Here is an 18,437-nt window from a genome sequence, read left to right as displayed (position 1 = left end):
GTCCCCTCTGAGCGCTGTGTCGCTGTGGACTCTGAGCAGAACTGAGGAGGAGCAGGGCTTCCCATGTCAAGTGCACTGTCTCAGCCTGCCTCGGTTGGAGCTTCTACCTTACAGTTAGAAGCCCACTTAACCTCTAGAACATTAAATGATCAGATAGGAGTCATTTCAGACTTAAACCGTCGTCAGGGACTTTTCTGGGCTTTGTGGCACGATGTGGCGGCATGCCCTATGCCGGGTCCCGACTCCCCTATCCAGCTTGTCCTCTTTGTATAAATCGTATAGGTTCACAAAAGACTTATAATGTAGCCTGTCCGTTTTCAGGAGAATTTCTTTATTAGAAGATATTTTTTTAAAGCTGGAGTCCTGGACGTGATTCCTTCCTTGCTGTAGTCCCTCCAGGCCCTAGCAAGGAACCCCCCCTGCACAGTCAACCTGTAAATGGTGAAACCGGATTTGCATCTGAGCCAGAACCAAGCAGCTTTCGGTGCTGCTGCTTCCTGGGGCTTGAAACACAGAAGTGGCCCACGCTCCACCCGCAGCACAGTCGACGTCTCACCTTTGTACCCTTTAGATAGTTGCTCCTCAGACATCCACGGGACACCAAACTCAGGGACTCTCCCGTTTGTGTCTCCCGAGGAAGGCCGTGGGACCCTCGCCTTGCCCTGAGCCATGTGTTGACCTGGTGTCGTCTCCGTGTCTTAGCCCGTGGCACCCCGGAGGGCAGCGAGCTGGCTGCAGCAGATCTGTGCCCGTGTGGGGCACTGGCCAGGAGCCCCTGCTGCCCCTTGCAAGCCCACATGGGGCACAGGTCACTGGCTCCCCCTTTGTTGGTGTTTGAGTTGGTGTAGAGAGAACAGCTATTCCAAAGCCTGTGGCCACATTCTTGTCTGTGTTTTGTTTGGGTGCTTGGTTTCCCTTCCAAACAAAGCCACATTATGACATTTAGATTTGTCTTCAGTAAAAGCACAGAGGTTTACTGTGGTCCTGGGGTGGTTTGAAGGACAGTTTGTCACATGACTGCTTGTCTGACAAAGTGAGGTGACTGCATGTTTTGTGTTCCTGCTGCAGTGCTCTGTGGGACATCGAGACCGGCCAGCAGACGACCACGTTCACTGGACACACTGGGGATGTTATGAGCCTCTCTCTCGCTCCTGACACCAGACTGTTTGTCTCTGGTGCTTGTGATGCTTCAGCCAAACTCTGGGATGTGCGAGAAGGGATGTGCCGGCAAACTTTCACCGGCCACGAGTCTGACATCAATGCCATCTGTGTGAGTTGGGGGTTCAGCTGTGGGTTGGGGGTCCTTTGCCAGCTGTTAGCGAGTTAGATTGCTTTCTGTATACCGTGGAACACACCATTAAGCTTTAAAGTGTTTTCAGGAGTAGATGTTGTCTCCTCTGTGTAACTATAACCTAATTTACAAAAACTCCTGTAGAAAGCTTAGATGTGATGTGCTCTGTCGTCCTTGTGAGGCCGGCTGATTCTGTGCTGACTGTTCATCTCACAGACGTTGGCGATGGGCCTACAGTGTGCGGGCCCTGGGGTGAGCCAGCGATCGGTGTCCTGGGCTTCCCTCTAGTTGGGAAGCAGACAAGGCAATAGTTGACCCAGTCAGCACAGTCTCTTAGGAGTGGGGGACGGGGGGGGGGCAGAGGCTGAACCTTGAGCAGGAACCTTACACGCTCAGCCTCCTCCCCGTGGTTGGGGCGCAGCCAGCTGAAGGAGCCTTCCCGTTGCCGCGTCACCCCGACGTGATGGGGGTTGCAAGAAGATGTGGAGGGTGGTATGTGGTTGGTCAGGGCTGGGCATTCCTCCCCCGCTTTTCCTCCACGAGGCTAGTCCAGCTGCTGGCGGTGCTCAGGGGTGACCACACTCTTCCTGCTCCTTTGGGAAACAGTTGATCATGAAAGGAAGGCTACTCTTTGGGGAAGACGGCCGCCGTGCCTGCCCCAGTACCGACGCCCTCCCTTCCGGATGCCCAGGCAGCTGCCGCTCTGCTTCCCTGTGTCTCCAGAGTCCGGCCCCTGCTGACCCTTTCCTCCTGTGCGGGCAGCAGCCCTGCTGTGGGCCGGTCCTGTTTCCACTACTTCTCTGTGTGCATTTGCCTACTCTCTCGGCTTGCTTTCTCTTTCTAGTTCTTTCCAAATGGCAATGCGTTTGCCACTGGCTCGGATGATGCTACCTGCAGGCTGTTCGACCTCCGTGCGGACCAGGAGCTCATGACTTACTCCCACGACAACATCATCTGTGGGATCACCTCGGTGTCCTTCTCCAAGAGTGGGCGCCTGCTCCTTGCAGGGTACGACGACTTCAACTGCAACGTGTGGGACGCGCTCAAGGCCGACAGGGCAGGTGGGTGCTCGCTGGGCCTCCTGGGCCTCCTGGGCCTCCTGGGCCTCCTAGGCACTGAGGGCTCACCTTTGAAGATGGACCTGACTCCCAGAGGCTGGAATATTCGGGTTTGCACACATGATGCTGGTAAGAAGCACATGCCGTGCCCAAGTATATCTGCCTGCCCTGTGGTGTGGCCGGTGGAAGGACAGGGGACAGGCTAGGGTGTCTGCGCTCAGGGTCTCCAGCACGTTGGCTTCCCTGGCACCAGATCTCCTTACACGCACTGTGTGGGGTGCACGGAGACCACCACGGTGGGCGGACAGCTGCTGGGTCTTCAAGGCCCTCACCTTGCTTTCTCTCTCCACCGGCTGTACGTGGTGGAACCGTGTCATCTATGGGGCACAGGCTTGGGCAGGTCTAAAGTCTCAAGTTCACACATCAAAGGCAAGTGTGTGGCTGTAAAGGGCATTAAAACACAAGTTGTACAGGGTTGCCTGACTGGCTCAGTCAGTAGAGTGTGTGCCTCTTGATCTTGCGGTTGTGAGTTCAAGCCCCATGTTGGGTGTAAAGATTACCTAAAAATAAAATCTTAAAAAAAAATTAGAAAATAAAACACAAATTGTACAAAAGGTGAGAAACATCCTGTATTAAACGTGGACAGTCAGGCAGCTGAATTGAATTGACATTTTCAGAATCTTTCAACCCAGTTAATCTTGGCAGGGGGAAGAAGGGAGCATGACTTGGGGTCTTCTTGGGGGGGTCTTACCTTGACGTCCCACTTTCTGATGGATCTTTACCCACCCTGGGCTGAATTCCCCTCCTGCCCCCCACTCCCTCTTGCATACCTCTTGCTCCCACTGCCCCAACAGTTTTCTGGTCCTGCTGCCACAGCAGAGGACACTGTTCCATCCAGCTGAGTCTGTCTCTTTACTCAGCTGTGACACTAAGGAGTATAGGAAATGGACACGGATTCTCTGAAATTAGCCATCAGATTCTTCCGATCAGACGTGGAATGTTCTGGATGATAATTACCTTTTTTTTTCTGATTTTTTTTTTTAAATGTTTGAGAGAGAAAGAGAGACAGAGCACGAGTGGGGGAGGGGCAGAGAGAGGGGGACATAGAATCGGAAGCAGGCTCCAGGCTCCGAGCTGTCAGCACAGAGCCCGACGCGGGGCTCGAACGCCCAAACTGTGAGATCATGACCTGAACCTAAGTTGGAGGGTTAACTGAGCCACCCAGGTGCCCCTGGCTGATGATTATCTAAGCACAGGTGACTGAATGTCAACAGGAGGCTTGTCTCACTGTGGGGTCAGCATGGAGTCACTGTGTGACATCCCATTGGCCCCTCTTGCCTCAGTGTCCAGCTCTCTGTTTTGTGCCCTGTGCTAGGCTCCAGGGGTTACAAGCAGATGAACAGCCCACAGGCTTACACTCTTGGGTTCTAATTGCCCTGAGATTGGAATGGTTGGCTTTTTTTTATTATGATTTAGATTTCTTTTCTTTTTTTCTTTCTTTCTTTCTTTCTTTCTTTCTTTCTTTCTTTCTTTCTTTCTTTCTTTCTTTCTTTCTTTCTTTCTTTCTTTCTTTCTGTTTTTATTATATTTATTTATTTATTTTGAGAGGGGGTGGGGAGGGGCAGAGAGAGAATCTCAAGCAGGCTCCATGCTCAGCGCACAGCCTGACCTGGGGCTGAATCTCACAAACGTGATGAGATCGTGACCTGAGCTGAAATCGAGAGTTGGACGCTCAACTGACTGAGCCACCCAGGTCCCCCTATATTTCATTTTTTATTTAAGCTTCTTACCACAGTGAATACATTCAGGAGTTGGTGCCAAAGGTCCTAAGTTATTCACTGTGTGTGTCTGTACCTTTTTATTGTGTATGTTCCTTGTCATCACGGCTGTCTTAAATCAGACTTCTTACCGGGGGCTCCAGTGCGTCTTTGTTGTGTGTGAACACTTCCCTGTGGCTGTAGGTGTGTCCATGTTGTTTTTAAGAGAGTATAGTCAGCTGCACTCACCTTGGACCAGCGTGGTTTCTCTGCCTCCCGGTGTCCTTCCCTGCCATTGGGACATTGCAGAGGAGGGGCCTTGGCGTTCTGGGTATGCTTCCGCGGGTGGCCCTGCCAGCCAGTCCTGCATAGCATCGCCGCGTCGCCCCCAGGTGGGGCACCTCTGGGTCCTGGAGTGACTGGGCTGTCATCTGCTCTCAGGTGTCTTGGCCGGGCATGACAACCGCGTCAGCTGCCTGGGGGTGACTGACGATGGGATGGCCGTGGCGACAGGGTCCTGGGACAGCTTCCTCAAGATCTGGAACTAACGTCGACAGGTAATGCAGCAGCCAAGGTGCCCTCCCTGCGTGCACGTCTGTGTATGTATTTCACACGGCACATAGGATGTCACAGTTGCTAGATTAATTCGATGTAGAGCTGATCTGGAACTGTGCTCAGGTGAGCGTTACATCCACCTGAGGTGACGTGTCCTTAGGGCAGACGGGCGTGACGGTGGGGAGAGCAGGAGCAGTGGGTGTGGGTGTTCTCTGTTTATATTGCTTTAAACTCTGTTTAAAACAGCAGGTGGACGTCGTGGCGACTGGAAGACCATTCCAACCTTGAAGCGTTACAGTGATAGCATTTCCTCTCCACCCCTACTAACGTGGACGCCCTGCACCCCCTCAGAACTTCAAAAGGGCAAGGCCTTTTCCTTCACTTATTGCTGAAACCAAGAGCACAATTCCCATTAAGAGAACCTCTGTGCTGTAAACTGAGACAAAATTGTGCATTCCTTCCGGGACCATCGTCTTTGTTCTTTTTTGTCTGGAATGAATTTAAAAGGAAATACCATAATAAACATGTTAACCAGAAGGTAAACTTGAGTGTAATTGTGAGACAGACACACCTTTTCACTAGTTCATTTGAATTTCAGGTCAGTGACCCTATTTTGTGCTGTTCACGCAAAACAAGTGGAGGATTTTATCTCGTAACTGGTTCTAAATTTCAGGTTGTGTTTGTAACAGGATTTTGCAAACATTCATATTTCCTTCTTAAAATATATTCCTTTACGTTCAGTAGTTCAACAGAGGAAGAGGGTCTGGTGCAGCCTCTCTGAAATTGTTAATGATGTAAACTGAGTCCCTCAGTTTTTTATTTTTTGTCCTGTGTCACGTAATTGTTACGCACAAACACGGCCTAGAAAGGAAGACAGACGCTAATCAGGAAAGGAAGCAAGCACACGCCGTGGATGGTCTTGAACGCGTGATGAAGTCTACTCCAGTTAGGCACCTGTTCCTCCCCGCCCATCCTCCCTGCCTTCTCGGTTCAGTTCTTAATCTCACAGCGGGTTTCCTTGTGAAGTTGGAGGGAAGGAAGTCCATGATAATAGCCTAACCCTACCCTGTGCCCCGCCCCCAGCCGTCAGGAACCTCTGTTTTCGAGAGAGGCGCCCGTCCCGTGCTTGGATAGTCAGTCAATTATTTGTGTATGAAACCATGTACAAATCAATGTTTTGAAAATAATGATCTCAAACTTTCTAAGTTAAATTTTAAAAAATTTGATCGTTTGCCATATTGGGTGGGTTTACTCTTAGAATCGCATGCTGTAGAAATGCTCAAAAGTGCATCCAGGACTCAGTCCTTAGATGTTCTTTTTCTTTTAAGAAATAACCTCTTTCAAGTTGTAACCATCGCGGCTCTGTCCACTTCTTGCTGCCATTCTGTGCACCGGAAGCAGTACAGCGAGCAGCCCCTCGCGCTTGGGTGGCAGGATGAGTCACTGTTTGCTTTCTTTCTTTTAAAAAAAAAAAAAAAAAAAAACCCTGTTGCAAAGGATTGCCGTTGGACTCGGGGGCGGGGGGAGCAGGGGGTAGAGACCCGGCCTTCCTCTGCCAACTCCTCTTGGCCTGTCTCTGCCGTGGGACCAGCCTTCTGCATCTGAGGCGGGTCGTCGTATAACACCCACGCCTCCCCGGTCCCGCTGGAGGCCGGGGGACAGCGGCGCCGTGGGCTGCCTCCCTGCACCCGAGCCCGCTCCACAGCAGCAGCGGGGGCTTCTCTCCGTCCTGTTTCCGCAGCATCCTGTACAGAACTGCGCTGTGCCGTGCAGTAGGCCAGGGGCTGGCAGGGAGAAGAAACACGAGCCCTCCTTCCCTCCCATCCACACCTCTGTAGGAGCTCTCTGCACCCCGTGCCCTCACTGTATTTAATTTTAAAGTCAGTGTATTGCAAGGAGGCTGGATGCGAGATAGATACTATATTAAACTGTACTGTTATTTAAGATGTAATAAAGCGGTTTGACATGAGGGACTTGGGTGTGGCTGCTTATTTGCCAGGCTGTTTGGGCTCGTGACACAGCCGTCTTCCCCTGGCCGCCCTACTCGGTGACGTCGGCTGGATGTGGTCGTGTGGGCAGTGGCATGGCTGCCTGCTTTTCTGCCATGCCTTTTGTCCCCATCACCAAGAGTCCCTGAAAGGAGGGTCGGGTCCTCGGCCGGCCCCACGCAGTAGCAGCGCCCCAGCAGTGCTGCCGCCGTCGGGGCCCAGCCGCCCTTCCCCCACCTCTCAGGCCACTGCCCAGCGCGCGAGGAGCGTCCCCAGGCGCCGTCCTGCCAGTGTCTCTCATCTTCGGGGCCTGAGGCCCTTACCTCCTCCTCCCTCTGTAAGATCTAGGACGTTACTCCAGACACATGCTTTCCTTCTGACTGAGGTTTTTATCTCCATCTGGATAAAAAGAGCGGCATCTCGTAAGAAAAACTGAATATCTCCCCCAGAGTGTGAGAAACCACTCGGAATGGGCATACCCCTGAAGGACCTCCACCAGGGCCCCGTCCCTTCCTCATTCTACAAGGTTATAAAAGGTGACTCGGTAGTTTTCTTGGGTTAAATGCTGGTACTTTTTCATAAATAAGTGAAGACTGCTCTCCGTGGGAAGTACTCCCGCCTGAGGCTCTCTTCTCCAATTACCAGCAAGACAGAGCAGCAGGAGGAGCGGGTGCATTTCTCCCGTGCGTTTCTGCCACGACCAGGGGTGCCGTCTCCCCAGGGACTGGCAGCCTGAATGCTAGGTTTGCCTGGCTTCCACCTCCTCCCCCACTGCTCCCTGAAAGACCCTGCCGGCTGTCTTACAAAATGCCAGGGAGCATCTGAGGTGCTCCTGGGGCTGATGACTGGAGTCCTTGGGAGGGAGGTTCTCCCGGGAGCAGAAAGCAGGTAGTTATCCTGCACGGAGGTACACCCTGGGATGGGGTACAATGGAACCTCAGCAAGGACTGGTAGCCCACAGATGCCCACGTGTTCCCTCTGTCCTTCAGTGCCCCAGCCTGGCACCCGGCATGTCCCCTGCTCCCTGACCTGCCCCTGCATGGTGCAGCTAGCTCTCTGCTGGCTCTGAGATCACTGTCCCACTTTCTCAGCAAAGCAGCCACTGGAAACAGGTACCAGTAGAGGCATCTAGAAAGTGGCCATCTCGCTGTGCAGAAGTGAAGGGACACCTGCGCACAGCCAGGGTGGACTGTGTTCATTTTCAACCTTCAGGCACAAAACTCAAGCTTGCACGGACTGAGCAGGACCCTTTAGCACTTAACCTCTGCTGCCTGGACAGCCCTCGGAAAGTGACTTCTCGCTCTTTGCCATGCGTCCCCTTCCAGGGTGCTGGCCGTGCTCCCTCCCCTTCCTCCAGTCTCCCCTGAGACTTCCACCCCTCCTGTCCTAGTCATGGCCCTGCCCTTGTGGGCACCTGTTGCAAGTGTGCTGTCCAAGCTCCACACAGAGCCCTTGGGAGGCTGGACTGAGCTGGGGCCTCTCGGTGACTTCTAGGGTTCTGTCCCCACCATGCCCACTCAGTGTTGTGCCCCAGATGGATACTGGGGGCTTCTGCCACCCCCCACAGTGCCTGATCCTCAACGTGGCCCCACCAGCCCCGTGGGCTGCCCTGAGGGGTGTGCTGTCTAGGCAGGGGCCCTCCTCTTCCTAGCGCTGTCTCCCCCAGCTCCCCACTCCTGGAGTCCAGTCAAAGCCTTCCCGGAGCTAGGGCCACACTCTGCCCCTCATGTCCTCGCTGCGGGTTACTCGGCCGGTGCCCCAGATTCCCTGAGTGAAAACCGCAGACAACAAAAGCACCTGTTTCCTAGAGGCCTTGTGGGAATTCATCAAGCCCCTTTGTGCAGATGCCAGACCCCACCCACTGCAAGCTGCCACTGCCTCTGCCCCTCTGTAGCTCCTCCTAGCTGGTGGGGGTGGGGGGGCTGTCCCTTTGCTAACCACCCTGGTGAGAAGTTCACGGTCTACTCCAAGATCTTGTCCCCTGCTGGACGGTGTGCCTGGCACCTAGCAGGCCTGCAGGAAGAAGGGCTTCTTTCCACACTCGGTCACCCAAAACCACTCCCACCAGGAGGGAGCCAAGTTGGCAATTCCGGACACTGGCCCCTGGAGAGGAATAGGTAAGGAGGGGCTGGACTTGCCCTGTGCGCTCTGGCTAGAGGCCTGGGGCTGGGGGTATGGACAAGATGACTTCTGAATAGCCCAAGACACCCACCTCCACAGGGAGCCTTGGTCCTTCCCTGCCGCCCCTGTCACCCAGGCTCCTGGCCACTTCCCCTTTTGGGTGCTGGGCAATCTCTGTTCATCCTCTCACCCGTCAAGCACAGTTGAGGCCAACTTCCATGTGAGCTGGGGGCAGGACTCCAAGGAGTACCCGCTTCACCTGAGAGCTGCTCTTGAGACTGCACTTAAAATCCAGGACCCCCCACCCTGTCTGAATGAGTCCAGCTCTAGGCAGGCAGCCTATCCGGCTCTACCCTCCATGGCCCAGGCTTCCTTCTTCCACCACCTAACCCACCCACCCTGATATCCCCCATCATTCAACCCTCCGAAGAGGATACATCTAGGTTTTAGGGGTCTGAGGCTTAAATAAAACAGGAATCACAAGTCACATTTAAGAAAATACAAAGAAACAAATACGAGCGTTGGGAAAGGTTACCCTTGAGACCCTCTGAGGCAGAACCCTCTTCCTCAGCCCAGCCCAAACTAGCCTGCCTAGCATCCACCCACCCCCCACCCCCATCCTCACACCAGCCATTGTCCTTGGTGCTGGCCCTTCCCTCTCCCCACCAAGCCTGGCTTATTCCTACTCCGCCTTTGGACTCAGCCCAAGCCAAACGGCCTCTAGGAACCTTCCGGATGCCTTAAAGCACCCCACCCCTCCCAGCATCGGCTTCCATTACTACTGGCCAGACTTGGGGGGGCCTGGTGGGGGGTTCCATTACTACTGACCAGTGTTTGATGGGGCAGAGTGGGACCCAGGCCTACTGGGAAATTTTGCACAATCCGGGTCAGGTGAAGGAAGCCACAGCCCCTGTTTTTTCATCTCTGAAATGGGGAAGCACCCTCTGAGGTCGGGGTGGACAGAGGCTTTCCATTATTGTAAACACTGACACAAGTTCCCTTTAGAGAGGGACACACAGGAAGGGCCCTGCTGTGTGAACTCGGCTAGCCATAAGGCTGGCTCTTCTGCCTTGGTGCCTTCTCTATAGACTCTTCCTGATCTAGAAGGTTCCTGGGAGGCCTAGCCCAATGCCTGGAACATAGTAAGAGCTGGGTCAAGCATTAGTATTATTATGTTAATGACCATATCCCAGATGTGCAGCTCAAAAGGCTTCTCCTGTGGGTGTGGCTGGTGGTCACTTTAGGGAAGTGGTGGGGTTTCCAAAACAACCAGAAAAGGAAGTTACAGAGCTTGAGAAATCACCCCAAATTCCTGCCATCCTTGGCCCCCTTTCCACTCACTCTTGGTGACCCCGCTGCCCAGTGGCCCCAAGACAGCAGGGAGACATGTCCTGTCTTGTGCCCCTCTGTGTTTCAAGTCTCTGGACACAGGGCCAAGAGACCCCGCCAGAGAAGACTGACAACAGCAGGTATGGGGGTTGTGGAAACCTGGAAGTCAGGCGGTTTGCAGAGTACTCCAGTCTATACGAGGTGTGGGACACCTGAGTGTACACAACGAATAATGGTGGGCACTTGGGAGCCCAGGCAGATTACCAAGCACCCAACAGTGCACTGCCCGGGGTTCCTCTACAGTGACCCGCATCAGCTTATTCATAGATGTGTCCCAGGAGCCTGGCACACTATTGGGATACTTGACTCCTGGGTGGATTGGGGAAGGCCTGCAGCGAAGGTACAAAGTGGGCACTGTGGCCTTGGTCCCCTTCCTCCCTCCTGTCTGGGTCCTGCAGTGGTGGTGGGAAAGAGGGGAGGGGAGGACAGTGCTAGCAAGTCACCATACAGTGGCCCCTCTGACAACCCAAGCCTAGAGCCCCTGCAGTCCAAGTGGTGTGCAAGTCCCTGCCAGGCTGCTTGGGGTGGACGAGGCCCCTGGTAGCCGGCCCAGGCCGCCCCCTTCCAGCTGTCCTGGCAGGGAGGGGCCCGTGCTGCCGCAGCTGCTCACAACGAGTTTTGGTTCCCCAAACATGTTCCTTCTCCGCAGATTCATACCCTGTCAGTTACGGAATCCTAGGCGGGTGCTGTCACCACTCGCGGGGCCGAGGCCAGCCCACCCTAACCGCGGTGGTGGGGAGCTGGGACAGCCAGGGGGCAGGTGCAGGGGCAGGGGGTGCCAGCCCAGCGGACTGACGGACGAGTATCCGAAGCGGCGGGGTGACCGAGATCCAAGGTTCTTCCTCCCGGAGGCCGCCGTCGGGGTCGCGGCGGCCGAAGGCCCACCCCAGATCCCAGGCCCCCCGACCCCAGGCCCCGACCCCAGGCCCCGACCACAGCCCCGCCTTTCCCATCCCAGACCCAAGTCCTTGCCGGCCGAACCACGTGCGCGGGGGCGTGGCGCGGGAAGGGCGCATGCGCGGCGCGTGGCGCATGCGCGGCGCGGGCGCGCACGCGTGCGCACTGGCTGTATTGCTGCTCGGCGGGCCGGCGCCGCGGTCCCGGCGGCCGTGGGGCGGGGGGCGGCCATGGGGCGGGGGGAGGCCGCGGCGCCGGGGGCCGGCTAGCGACGGCGAGCGGCGGCGGGGCGGCGGGGCCCGCGGGCTCGGCCCGGAGAGGGGACGGCCCCGCAGGCGCCCGGGGCAGCGAACGGTGAGTGCGCGCGGCCGCTCGGCCCTGCCCTCCGCCCGCGGTCGCCGCCGCCCGTGGTCGCGGGGCCGCCCGGAGGCTGGGGACCGGCGGGGGGAGGTGTTGGGGGCGCGATCCCGCCGGCCGACGGGGTGTGGGCCTGAGGGCGCGACCCCCGACTTGGCCCGCGACGACTGCCTCCTGAGTCGGCCCCTTGGCGGGCAGCCTGGCGGGTCGGCCCTCGCCGGCAGGTCGGGGTCACCGGAAAGCGCCCCGCACTCGGTGCCGGACACCCACCGGTGACCCGCGGCGGCTGGAACCCGCGGGCGTCTCGGGCCGGGGTCGCTCCAAGCAAACGGATGCCTTTGGTTCTGAGTAACAGGTTACTTTTCCTTTCCCGTCTTGGGGCGCAACTGTCTCACGTGGAAGACTTCCTCATTCGTTTTGGGAATACGCCCTGGCTTTAACCAAGTGACTTGCTTTCCCATCTTTCCGGATGACGCCATTCAAGGACTCGTTCCCCCAATTCCGCTTGCCCCCCGCACCTCCCCGTCCCTGGGCCTTGCACACCCCGGGCCTTTCTTCACTGGGACCTTTGCCCCCGCCACCTGGTGACTTGAGGACAGGGACAGGTGCCAGTGCAGTGCCTAGCCCAGTGGCTCCGCTTGGAGGTGAGCCCTCCTGATGGGTCTGGGATTTTTGTTTTTGTTTTTAACTTGCCGGCAGGTCTGTGTTGCCGGCACAAAACCCGTGATGGTAGAGGGTTCTCCCAGACGCTGGCCCAGCAGCAGTCAGTCCTTCCTTGGGCAGTGGAGGTGGCTGATAAGTAAAAGGGGAAACAGTTGATTTTATTGAGTTTACCACCTGAGAAAAGGTCGGTTTAACCTGCAGAGTGAAGAGGCGGGTGTTTTATTATGGGAGTTGATGGCCCCACATCTTTATTACCCAAATCACCACTTTTCTCAAAGCATGGATGTTACAACAGCCAGAGGGAGCTTCAGGAAGCAGGCCCAGCTCCCAGGGGAGGGAATGTGCAGGGACAGTGCACTTAGACCTGCAGGGCTGCCTCCAGCAGGGTCACTGCCATCCTATTACACCTGTTGACGGGCGGGTGCAGCCGCCTGTCTATAAAAGCCCCTTTCGGGTCTCGAATCCTGTTCAGTTTATGGGGTTTCACGTTAGGCTCTTGGTTCATGTTCCCAGAGAACTTTCCAAAAAGTCTTTCTTGGACGGTCTGCTGCCAGAGCAAATGCCCAGTGTTACAACATCCTTGCCAGCCTGGGGCATTCTGTATGGGGGGAGAAGGGAGGGGCAATTTAATAGGTACTTATCGTCCAACTCAGTGTCATCCAGTGAGGATGGGCCTGTTTCTGCCACCATATACTCTTTCCTTTTCCATTCAGTATTTCCACAAATACGGATGGAGAGCTCACACTGGACATCATGTGGGTCGTGTGCGTCTGTGGGCGTGTGTGGGACTTGTGTCCTGGTTGCCTCAGGCATCTCGGTGTGTCCCCTCTCCACCATGTGTGGGTTCTGTGAATACTTTTCTAATAAAACGTCTCAATGCCGAAGTTGCTTTTTTTAAAATTCTTTTTTAATGTTTATTGATTTTTGAGAGCGCGTGAGCGGGGGAGGGGCAGAGAGGAGACACAGAATCTGAAGCAGGCTCCAGGCCCTGAGCTGTCAGCGCAGAGCCTGATGCGAGATCATGACCAGAGCCGAAGTCAGAGGCTTAACTGACAGCCACCCACATGCCGCCGAAGTTTGTTAAAATTAGATTCATGCTGGAGCACCTGGCTGGCTCAGTTGGGAGAAAATGTAACTCTTGATCTTGGGGTTGTGAGTTCAAGCCCCACATTGGATGTAGAGATTACTTAAATAAAAATAAAACTTAAAAAATAATTAAATAAAATTAGATTCGTGTTGTCAGGAACTTGAATGAACTTGGAAGGAATTAGAATTTCATCCTTTTTTTTTTTAATGTTTATTTAATTTTGAGAGAGAGTACTAGCAGGGGAGGGGCAGAGAGAGGAAGACACAGAATCCGAATCAGGCTCCAGGCTCCAGGCTCTGAGCTGTCAGCCCAGAGCCTGACGCAGGGCTCGAACCCACAAACTGTGAGATCATGACCTGAGCCGAAGAGGCTTAACTGACTGAGCTACCCAGGCGCCCCAGGATTTCATCCTTTTAAAACAGTTAAAACCAAACCAACCTGAATTAAATGAGAGTCCTGATTTATAATTGTCGAAAAATACTTAAATCTTAAAAGTTGGTTTTAATATTTAATATTACTATGTAAATTAGTTTATTGCTCAATCATCAAATTAGTCTTTGCAAGTAAATATTAATAGCTTTAGACAATGAGTAATATTTTTTTAAATTTTATTTATTTTAGAGACGATGAGCCGGGGGGAGAGAGAGAGAGAGAGAGAGAGAGAGAGAGAGAGAGAGAGAGAGACACACACACACACACACACACACACACACACACACACACACACACACGGAGGGAGAGAGGGAGAGAGAGAATCCCAGGCAGGCTTCACACTGCTCTCAGAGCCTGACAGAGGACTTAGACTTGATCCCACGACCCTGGGTCACAGTCTGAGCCAAAATCAAGAGTCAGACACTCAACCGAGTCACCCAGGCACCCCCAAAATAGATGATTTTGCAATACATTTGTCTTTTGTGATTTTGATTGTTTTTTTTTTTTTATTATTAAATGTTCGTTCTGAAGTAATTATAGATTCACAGGAAGTTGTGAAAGTAGTACAGAGAGACCCTTGTAACCTTCTCCAGCTTCATTTAACATACCTGTAGTACAGTAATACGAAAACTAGGAAATTGGCATTGGAAAAATAACGTTAGCTATACTACACTCCTAATTCAGATTTTACCAGTGTTTTATGTGTGTATAACTCTCTGCACTTTTACCCCATTTATACACAGGTGTACCTACAACCACAGTCGAGACTCGGAACTCTTTGTCACTGAGGGATCCCCTGCTGCCCCCTGCCGCGCTCACATTCCCGGCACCCTCCACTCTCCCCCTCCTCTGTGGTTTCGTTATCTTGAGAATGTGTATGGGACCATTCAGTGTGTCACCGATTGACTCGGCATAATGCCCCCGAGGTCCATCCGAACTGTTGCAGGCATTAATAGCCTGTCCCTGCTTGTGTTTTACCGTGTGGATGGATGGTTGGCAGTTTGTTTAATTAACTAGCAGGAAGACGTGGGGGCGGCCGGTTGCAGTCTTTGGCTGTGGCCTGCAAAGTGGCTGTGGACAGATGATAAACACCAACTTGCAGTTGCTGGCTTGTATGGTTTTGTTTTTAAGATTTTATGAGAAACTGCCAGGCTTCCAGACTATACCTTCCACGTTCCCACTGCAGTGCGTGAGTGCTGGTTTCTCTACAGTCTGGCCTTTGGTTGTCCTGGCCGACCTGGCAGGTGTGTAGGGACACGGTCCTTTGAATTTGCATTTCGGAGCAGCTGACGGTGTGGGTCTTTCACGTCTTGGTTACTGCGTGCGCATCCTCTGTTTAATCTTTTTTGCCCATTTTCTAATTGGAATCCTGGGTTTTTTACTGTGGCATTTTGAGATCTCTTTACATATTCTAGATAGAAAACCTTTGTTGGATATCTGGTTTCCAGATATTTTCTCCCGGTCTGCAGCTTGTTGTTTTTATTCTTTTAATAGGGTCTTCCACAGAGCAAGCTTCTCATTTTAATTAAGTCCAATGTATTGGGTTTTTTTGTTGTTGTTTTTTTACCTTTTATGGACTGCTTTTTATATCATGTATAACAAATTCTCTCTAGTCCTAGGTTCTAAAAACTTCCTCCTGTGTTTCTTTTCCTCCTTCCCGTCTTCCCTCTTTCCTTCCTTCCCTCCCTCCCTCCCTCCTTCCTTCCATCCCTTTTTTAATAGGCTTCACACCCAGGACAGAGCCCGACTCAGGGCTTGAACTCATGACCCTGACATCAAGACCTGAGCTGAGCTCAAGAGTCAGACACTTAACCAACTGAGCCACCAGGTGCCCCTCTTTTTTTTTTTTTTATTAAAATTTTTTTTAATGTTTTTATTTTTGAGACAGAGACAAGGCATGAGCAGGGGAGGGGCAGAGAGAGGGAGACACTGAATCTGAAGCGGGCTCCAGGCTCCGAGCTGTCAGCACAGAGCCTGATGCAGGGCTCGAACTCACAGATTGTGAGATCATGACCTGAGCTGAAGTGGGACGCTCAACCGACTGAGCCACCCAGGCGTCCCCTTTTTTTCTTTTTTTTTGAGGTTTTATTTTTTAAGTATCTCTCCACCCAACATGGGGCTTGAACTCACAACTCTGAGACCAAGAGTCATGTGCTCCACTGACTGAGGCAGCCAGGTGTCCCTCTCCTACATTTTCTAATGAAAGCTTTATAGTTTGTGTCTTACACTCGATACAGTCCATTTTTATTTGTTTTCAGTTAATTTTTGTTTAAGGTGTGAAGTTCAGGTTGAGGTTCACTTTTGTTTCCCCAGCTTTATTGAGAAGTAATTGACATATGTCACCATGTAAGTTTAAGGCGGACAGCGTTTGTTGGGTACAAAGTGTTGCCCTAAGACTCAGTGTCGTAGAATTCTAGAGCTGCAAGTGGGAGCTGAGATAGCACGATCTGCACATTTGGCTGTAGAGGGGACTGTAGTCGGCACTTGTCCCACGGACATCTGAGGAGCTGGTGGGAAGTGATTTTGACGTGGTGGAAGCAGCTTGGAAGGCCATGCACCGCATGCTGGACAACGACCTTGGTCATGATTGATGGATCATCCCTTCCCAGCGGGTCTCGGTGCTTGGGAAGGAGCCCTTACTACTACTTGCTTCAATTCCTTGTTTATTTGGCTTTTTTTTTTAACGTTTATTTTTGACAGAGCACAAGCGGGACAGTGGCAGAGAGGGACAGAGGATCCAAAGCAGGCTGTACACTGACAGCAGCGAGCCCAGTGTGGGGCTCAAGCTGCAAGATCGTGAGCTGAGCCTAAGTCAGACGCTTAACCGACTGAGCCACCCAGGTGTCCCTTGACTTCTCAACTAATAAAACTTATAAATTAAACTTTCAGCATTGATTACAGACCTGACATTCCCCTCTGCCATTTAAATGAGAATAACCCAGAATGATTTGTTCCTTTGAATATGGTACCCATGGTGGCAAACAAAATATGTAAAAATCCGGTGATTATAAAATTCACTATAAGCCTTTCGAAAATGTCAGCATTGTAGGGGTTAATTTATTTATCTTCTCAGGGCCATAGTAAGCTTACTAGGTGCCTCCCTGGAGCGATAGTTTTCCACGTCCTAGGATTATGGCCTTCCTTGCCCAGCTCGCAGTGCAGGGTCAGCGTAAGGACGCGTGACACTGGGGACCATGTGTGTCCCCCTGGTGACCGTAGCTGCAGAGCCCCGTGGGGAGCATTTGCATTATTGTTTCCTGAACTTCTCTCAGTGGGGCTTTTTAAGGCGTTCCTTCCTTACCCACGGCCGTCAGCTCCTTGCAGCCTGCTGCAGTGTCCCCAAGCGTGCTCTTCGATACGTGTTTGAGCAGAGTTTTGGACCCATTCCCTGCAGCCGCCCACTTACCTCATGTGTTCCTGGAAACCGAAGTGTGCTCTCCAGGGTCGTTTAGAAAGGACGTCAGGGGCGCTGACCAGGAGCTGGGTCTGCAGGATCCTCTCTCCTCTAGGACCCTGGGCCCCTCTTGTAGGCCCCCCTGCCGTGTTGGCTCCTGTTCTGTAGGCGCTGTGGTTGTCAGCAGGGGCTTAGGAGTATGGGCCCGGATGCCAGCTCTGCCCCGTCCGAGCCGTGTGACCCTGGACTGCAGTGTCCTAGACGCTCCCTGTGCGGCTCATTGTGAGGGGGAGTCAGGCGATGGCACCTGAGCCCCCGGCCGGGGTCTGCCAGGGTGGGCACTGGGCCTGGCCAAGGGCCCTGGTTCCCCTGGATGTGCTCCTGGTGTCCGTCGGTCGTCCCGGTTTCGGGTGACTGTCGTCCACATTCCTGCAACCGTTCCTGCTTCTGCTGCTTCGTTTCCGGGCAGCTCGAGGGAGGCACAGGCGCACGGGGCCTGGCTCGGCCTTATCTAGACGCTTCCCTCCTCCTGAACTGGCGGTGAGACGTATTTTACCGTGTTCACCCTTGTCTGTGTCACAGCCGGCTTCGGTGTCATTTGTCAACCCGTCCTTTTTTTCGCAGACATCGTTTGTTCCCACAATGGTAATAATTTCCTTTCAAAGCTTACGACTCATTACAAGTTGCCTAGTAGGTTCCTTTAACTGCTTCTTTTGCCCTTTCTTCACCGCAGGTGGTTCTGGGTCCCACACCTTATGGGGCATTTCGGGCGCCCCTGCCCTGATTTTGTACATTAGAGGAGAGCAGCGGTTTGTTTTCCCCATCAGGGTGGCGGGATGAGGCTGCCTCTTGGTAACAGCTCATGATGGATTTTTTTTCCCCTCCTTTGCTGAGGTTTTATTAGTAAAAAATGTTAATTTTGTTTTAAAATTTTTTTTAATGTTTATTTATTTTTGAGAAAGACAGAGTGTGAGCAGGGGAGGGGTAGAGAGAGAAGGAGACACAGGATCCGAAGCAGGCTCCAGGCTCCGAGCTGTCAGCACAGAGCCCGACGCGGGGCTCGAACCCGCGAACCATGAGACCTTGACCCGAGTGGAAGTCGGACACTTAACAGACTGAGCCCCCAGGCTCCCCAGCGAGAGTTATCTGAGCCCGGGTATCTGAGCTTCCACGTCTTCACAGGGAAGAAAGCACTCCAGTGCACAAATTGTTTTCGCAGAGTTATATACGTTTTACATCTCGTAAAAGCTCAAAAGATGAGAGATCAGCACATAGGCCAGCGTCCCGAGTGGTATCGTGAAGGAATTCAGGGCCAGGAGCTTTGCTCGATGTCTCCAGGGCAAGATGGTTTTCCTTCAGGCTGCTCTCTCACGAGGCACAGGCACAGTGTGCACGGGAGCCATAACCAGGCCTTGGGTTCGAACGAAGTTTACGTACAGTCATGCTGA

General features: G+C 53.3%; 2 protein-coding genes across 6 annotated transcripts in view; both read left to right on the top strand.

Moving 5' to 3' along the window:
• The window catches only part of GNB1 (G protein subunit beta 1), an 89,270-nt gene extending 82,640 nt beyond the window's left edge, over positions 1–6,630 (top strand). For all 3 annotated transcript variants that reach the window (XM_023257953.2, XM_023257952.2, XM_019836005.3), the window contains 4 exons: positions 1,069–1,270; positions 2,136–2,352; positions 4,548–4,663; positions 4,908–6,630. In XM_023257953.2, coding sequence (XP_023113721.1) covers positions 1,069–1,270; positions 2,136–2,352; positions 4,548–4,654 — 526 coding nt within the window. In that variant the 3' untranslated portion in view covers positions 4,655–4,663; positions 4,908–6,630. The remainder of the gene's footprint in view (positions 1–1,068; positions 1,271–2,135; positions 2,353–4,547; positions 4,664–4,907) is intronic.
• A 3,491-nt stretch (positions 6,631–10,121) lies between these two features.
• Positions 10,122–18,437, top strand: part of NADK (NAD kinase) — a 32,819-nt gene continuing 24,503 nt past the window's right edge. The window contains exon 1 of one of the 3 annotated variants that reach the window (XM_023257943.2): positions 10,122–10,239. In XM_023257943.2, coding sequence (XP_023113711.2) covers positions 10,157–10,239 — 83 coding nt within the window. In that variant the 5' untranslated portion in view covers positions 10,122–10,156. Of the gene's footprint in view, positions 10,240–11,274; positions 11,411–18,437 lie in introns of those variants that run through there. The other 2 variants (XM_023257944.2, XM_023257945.2) reach the window with 2 other exon arrangements.

Source organism: Felis catus, chromosome C1 (genome assembly GCF_018350175.1).
Source record: "Felis catus isolate Fca126 chromosome C1, F.catus_Fca126_mat1.0, whole genome shotgun sequence".
NCBI classification, from domain to species: domain Eukaryota; kingdom Metazoa; phylum Chordata; class Mammalia; order Carnivora; family Felidae; genus Felis; species Felis catus.
Note: the sequence above shows the minus strand (reverse complement) of the source record. Positions and strands in the feature narration are given on the sequence as shown.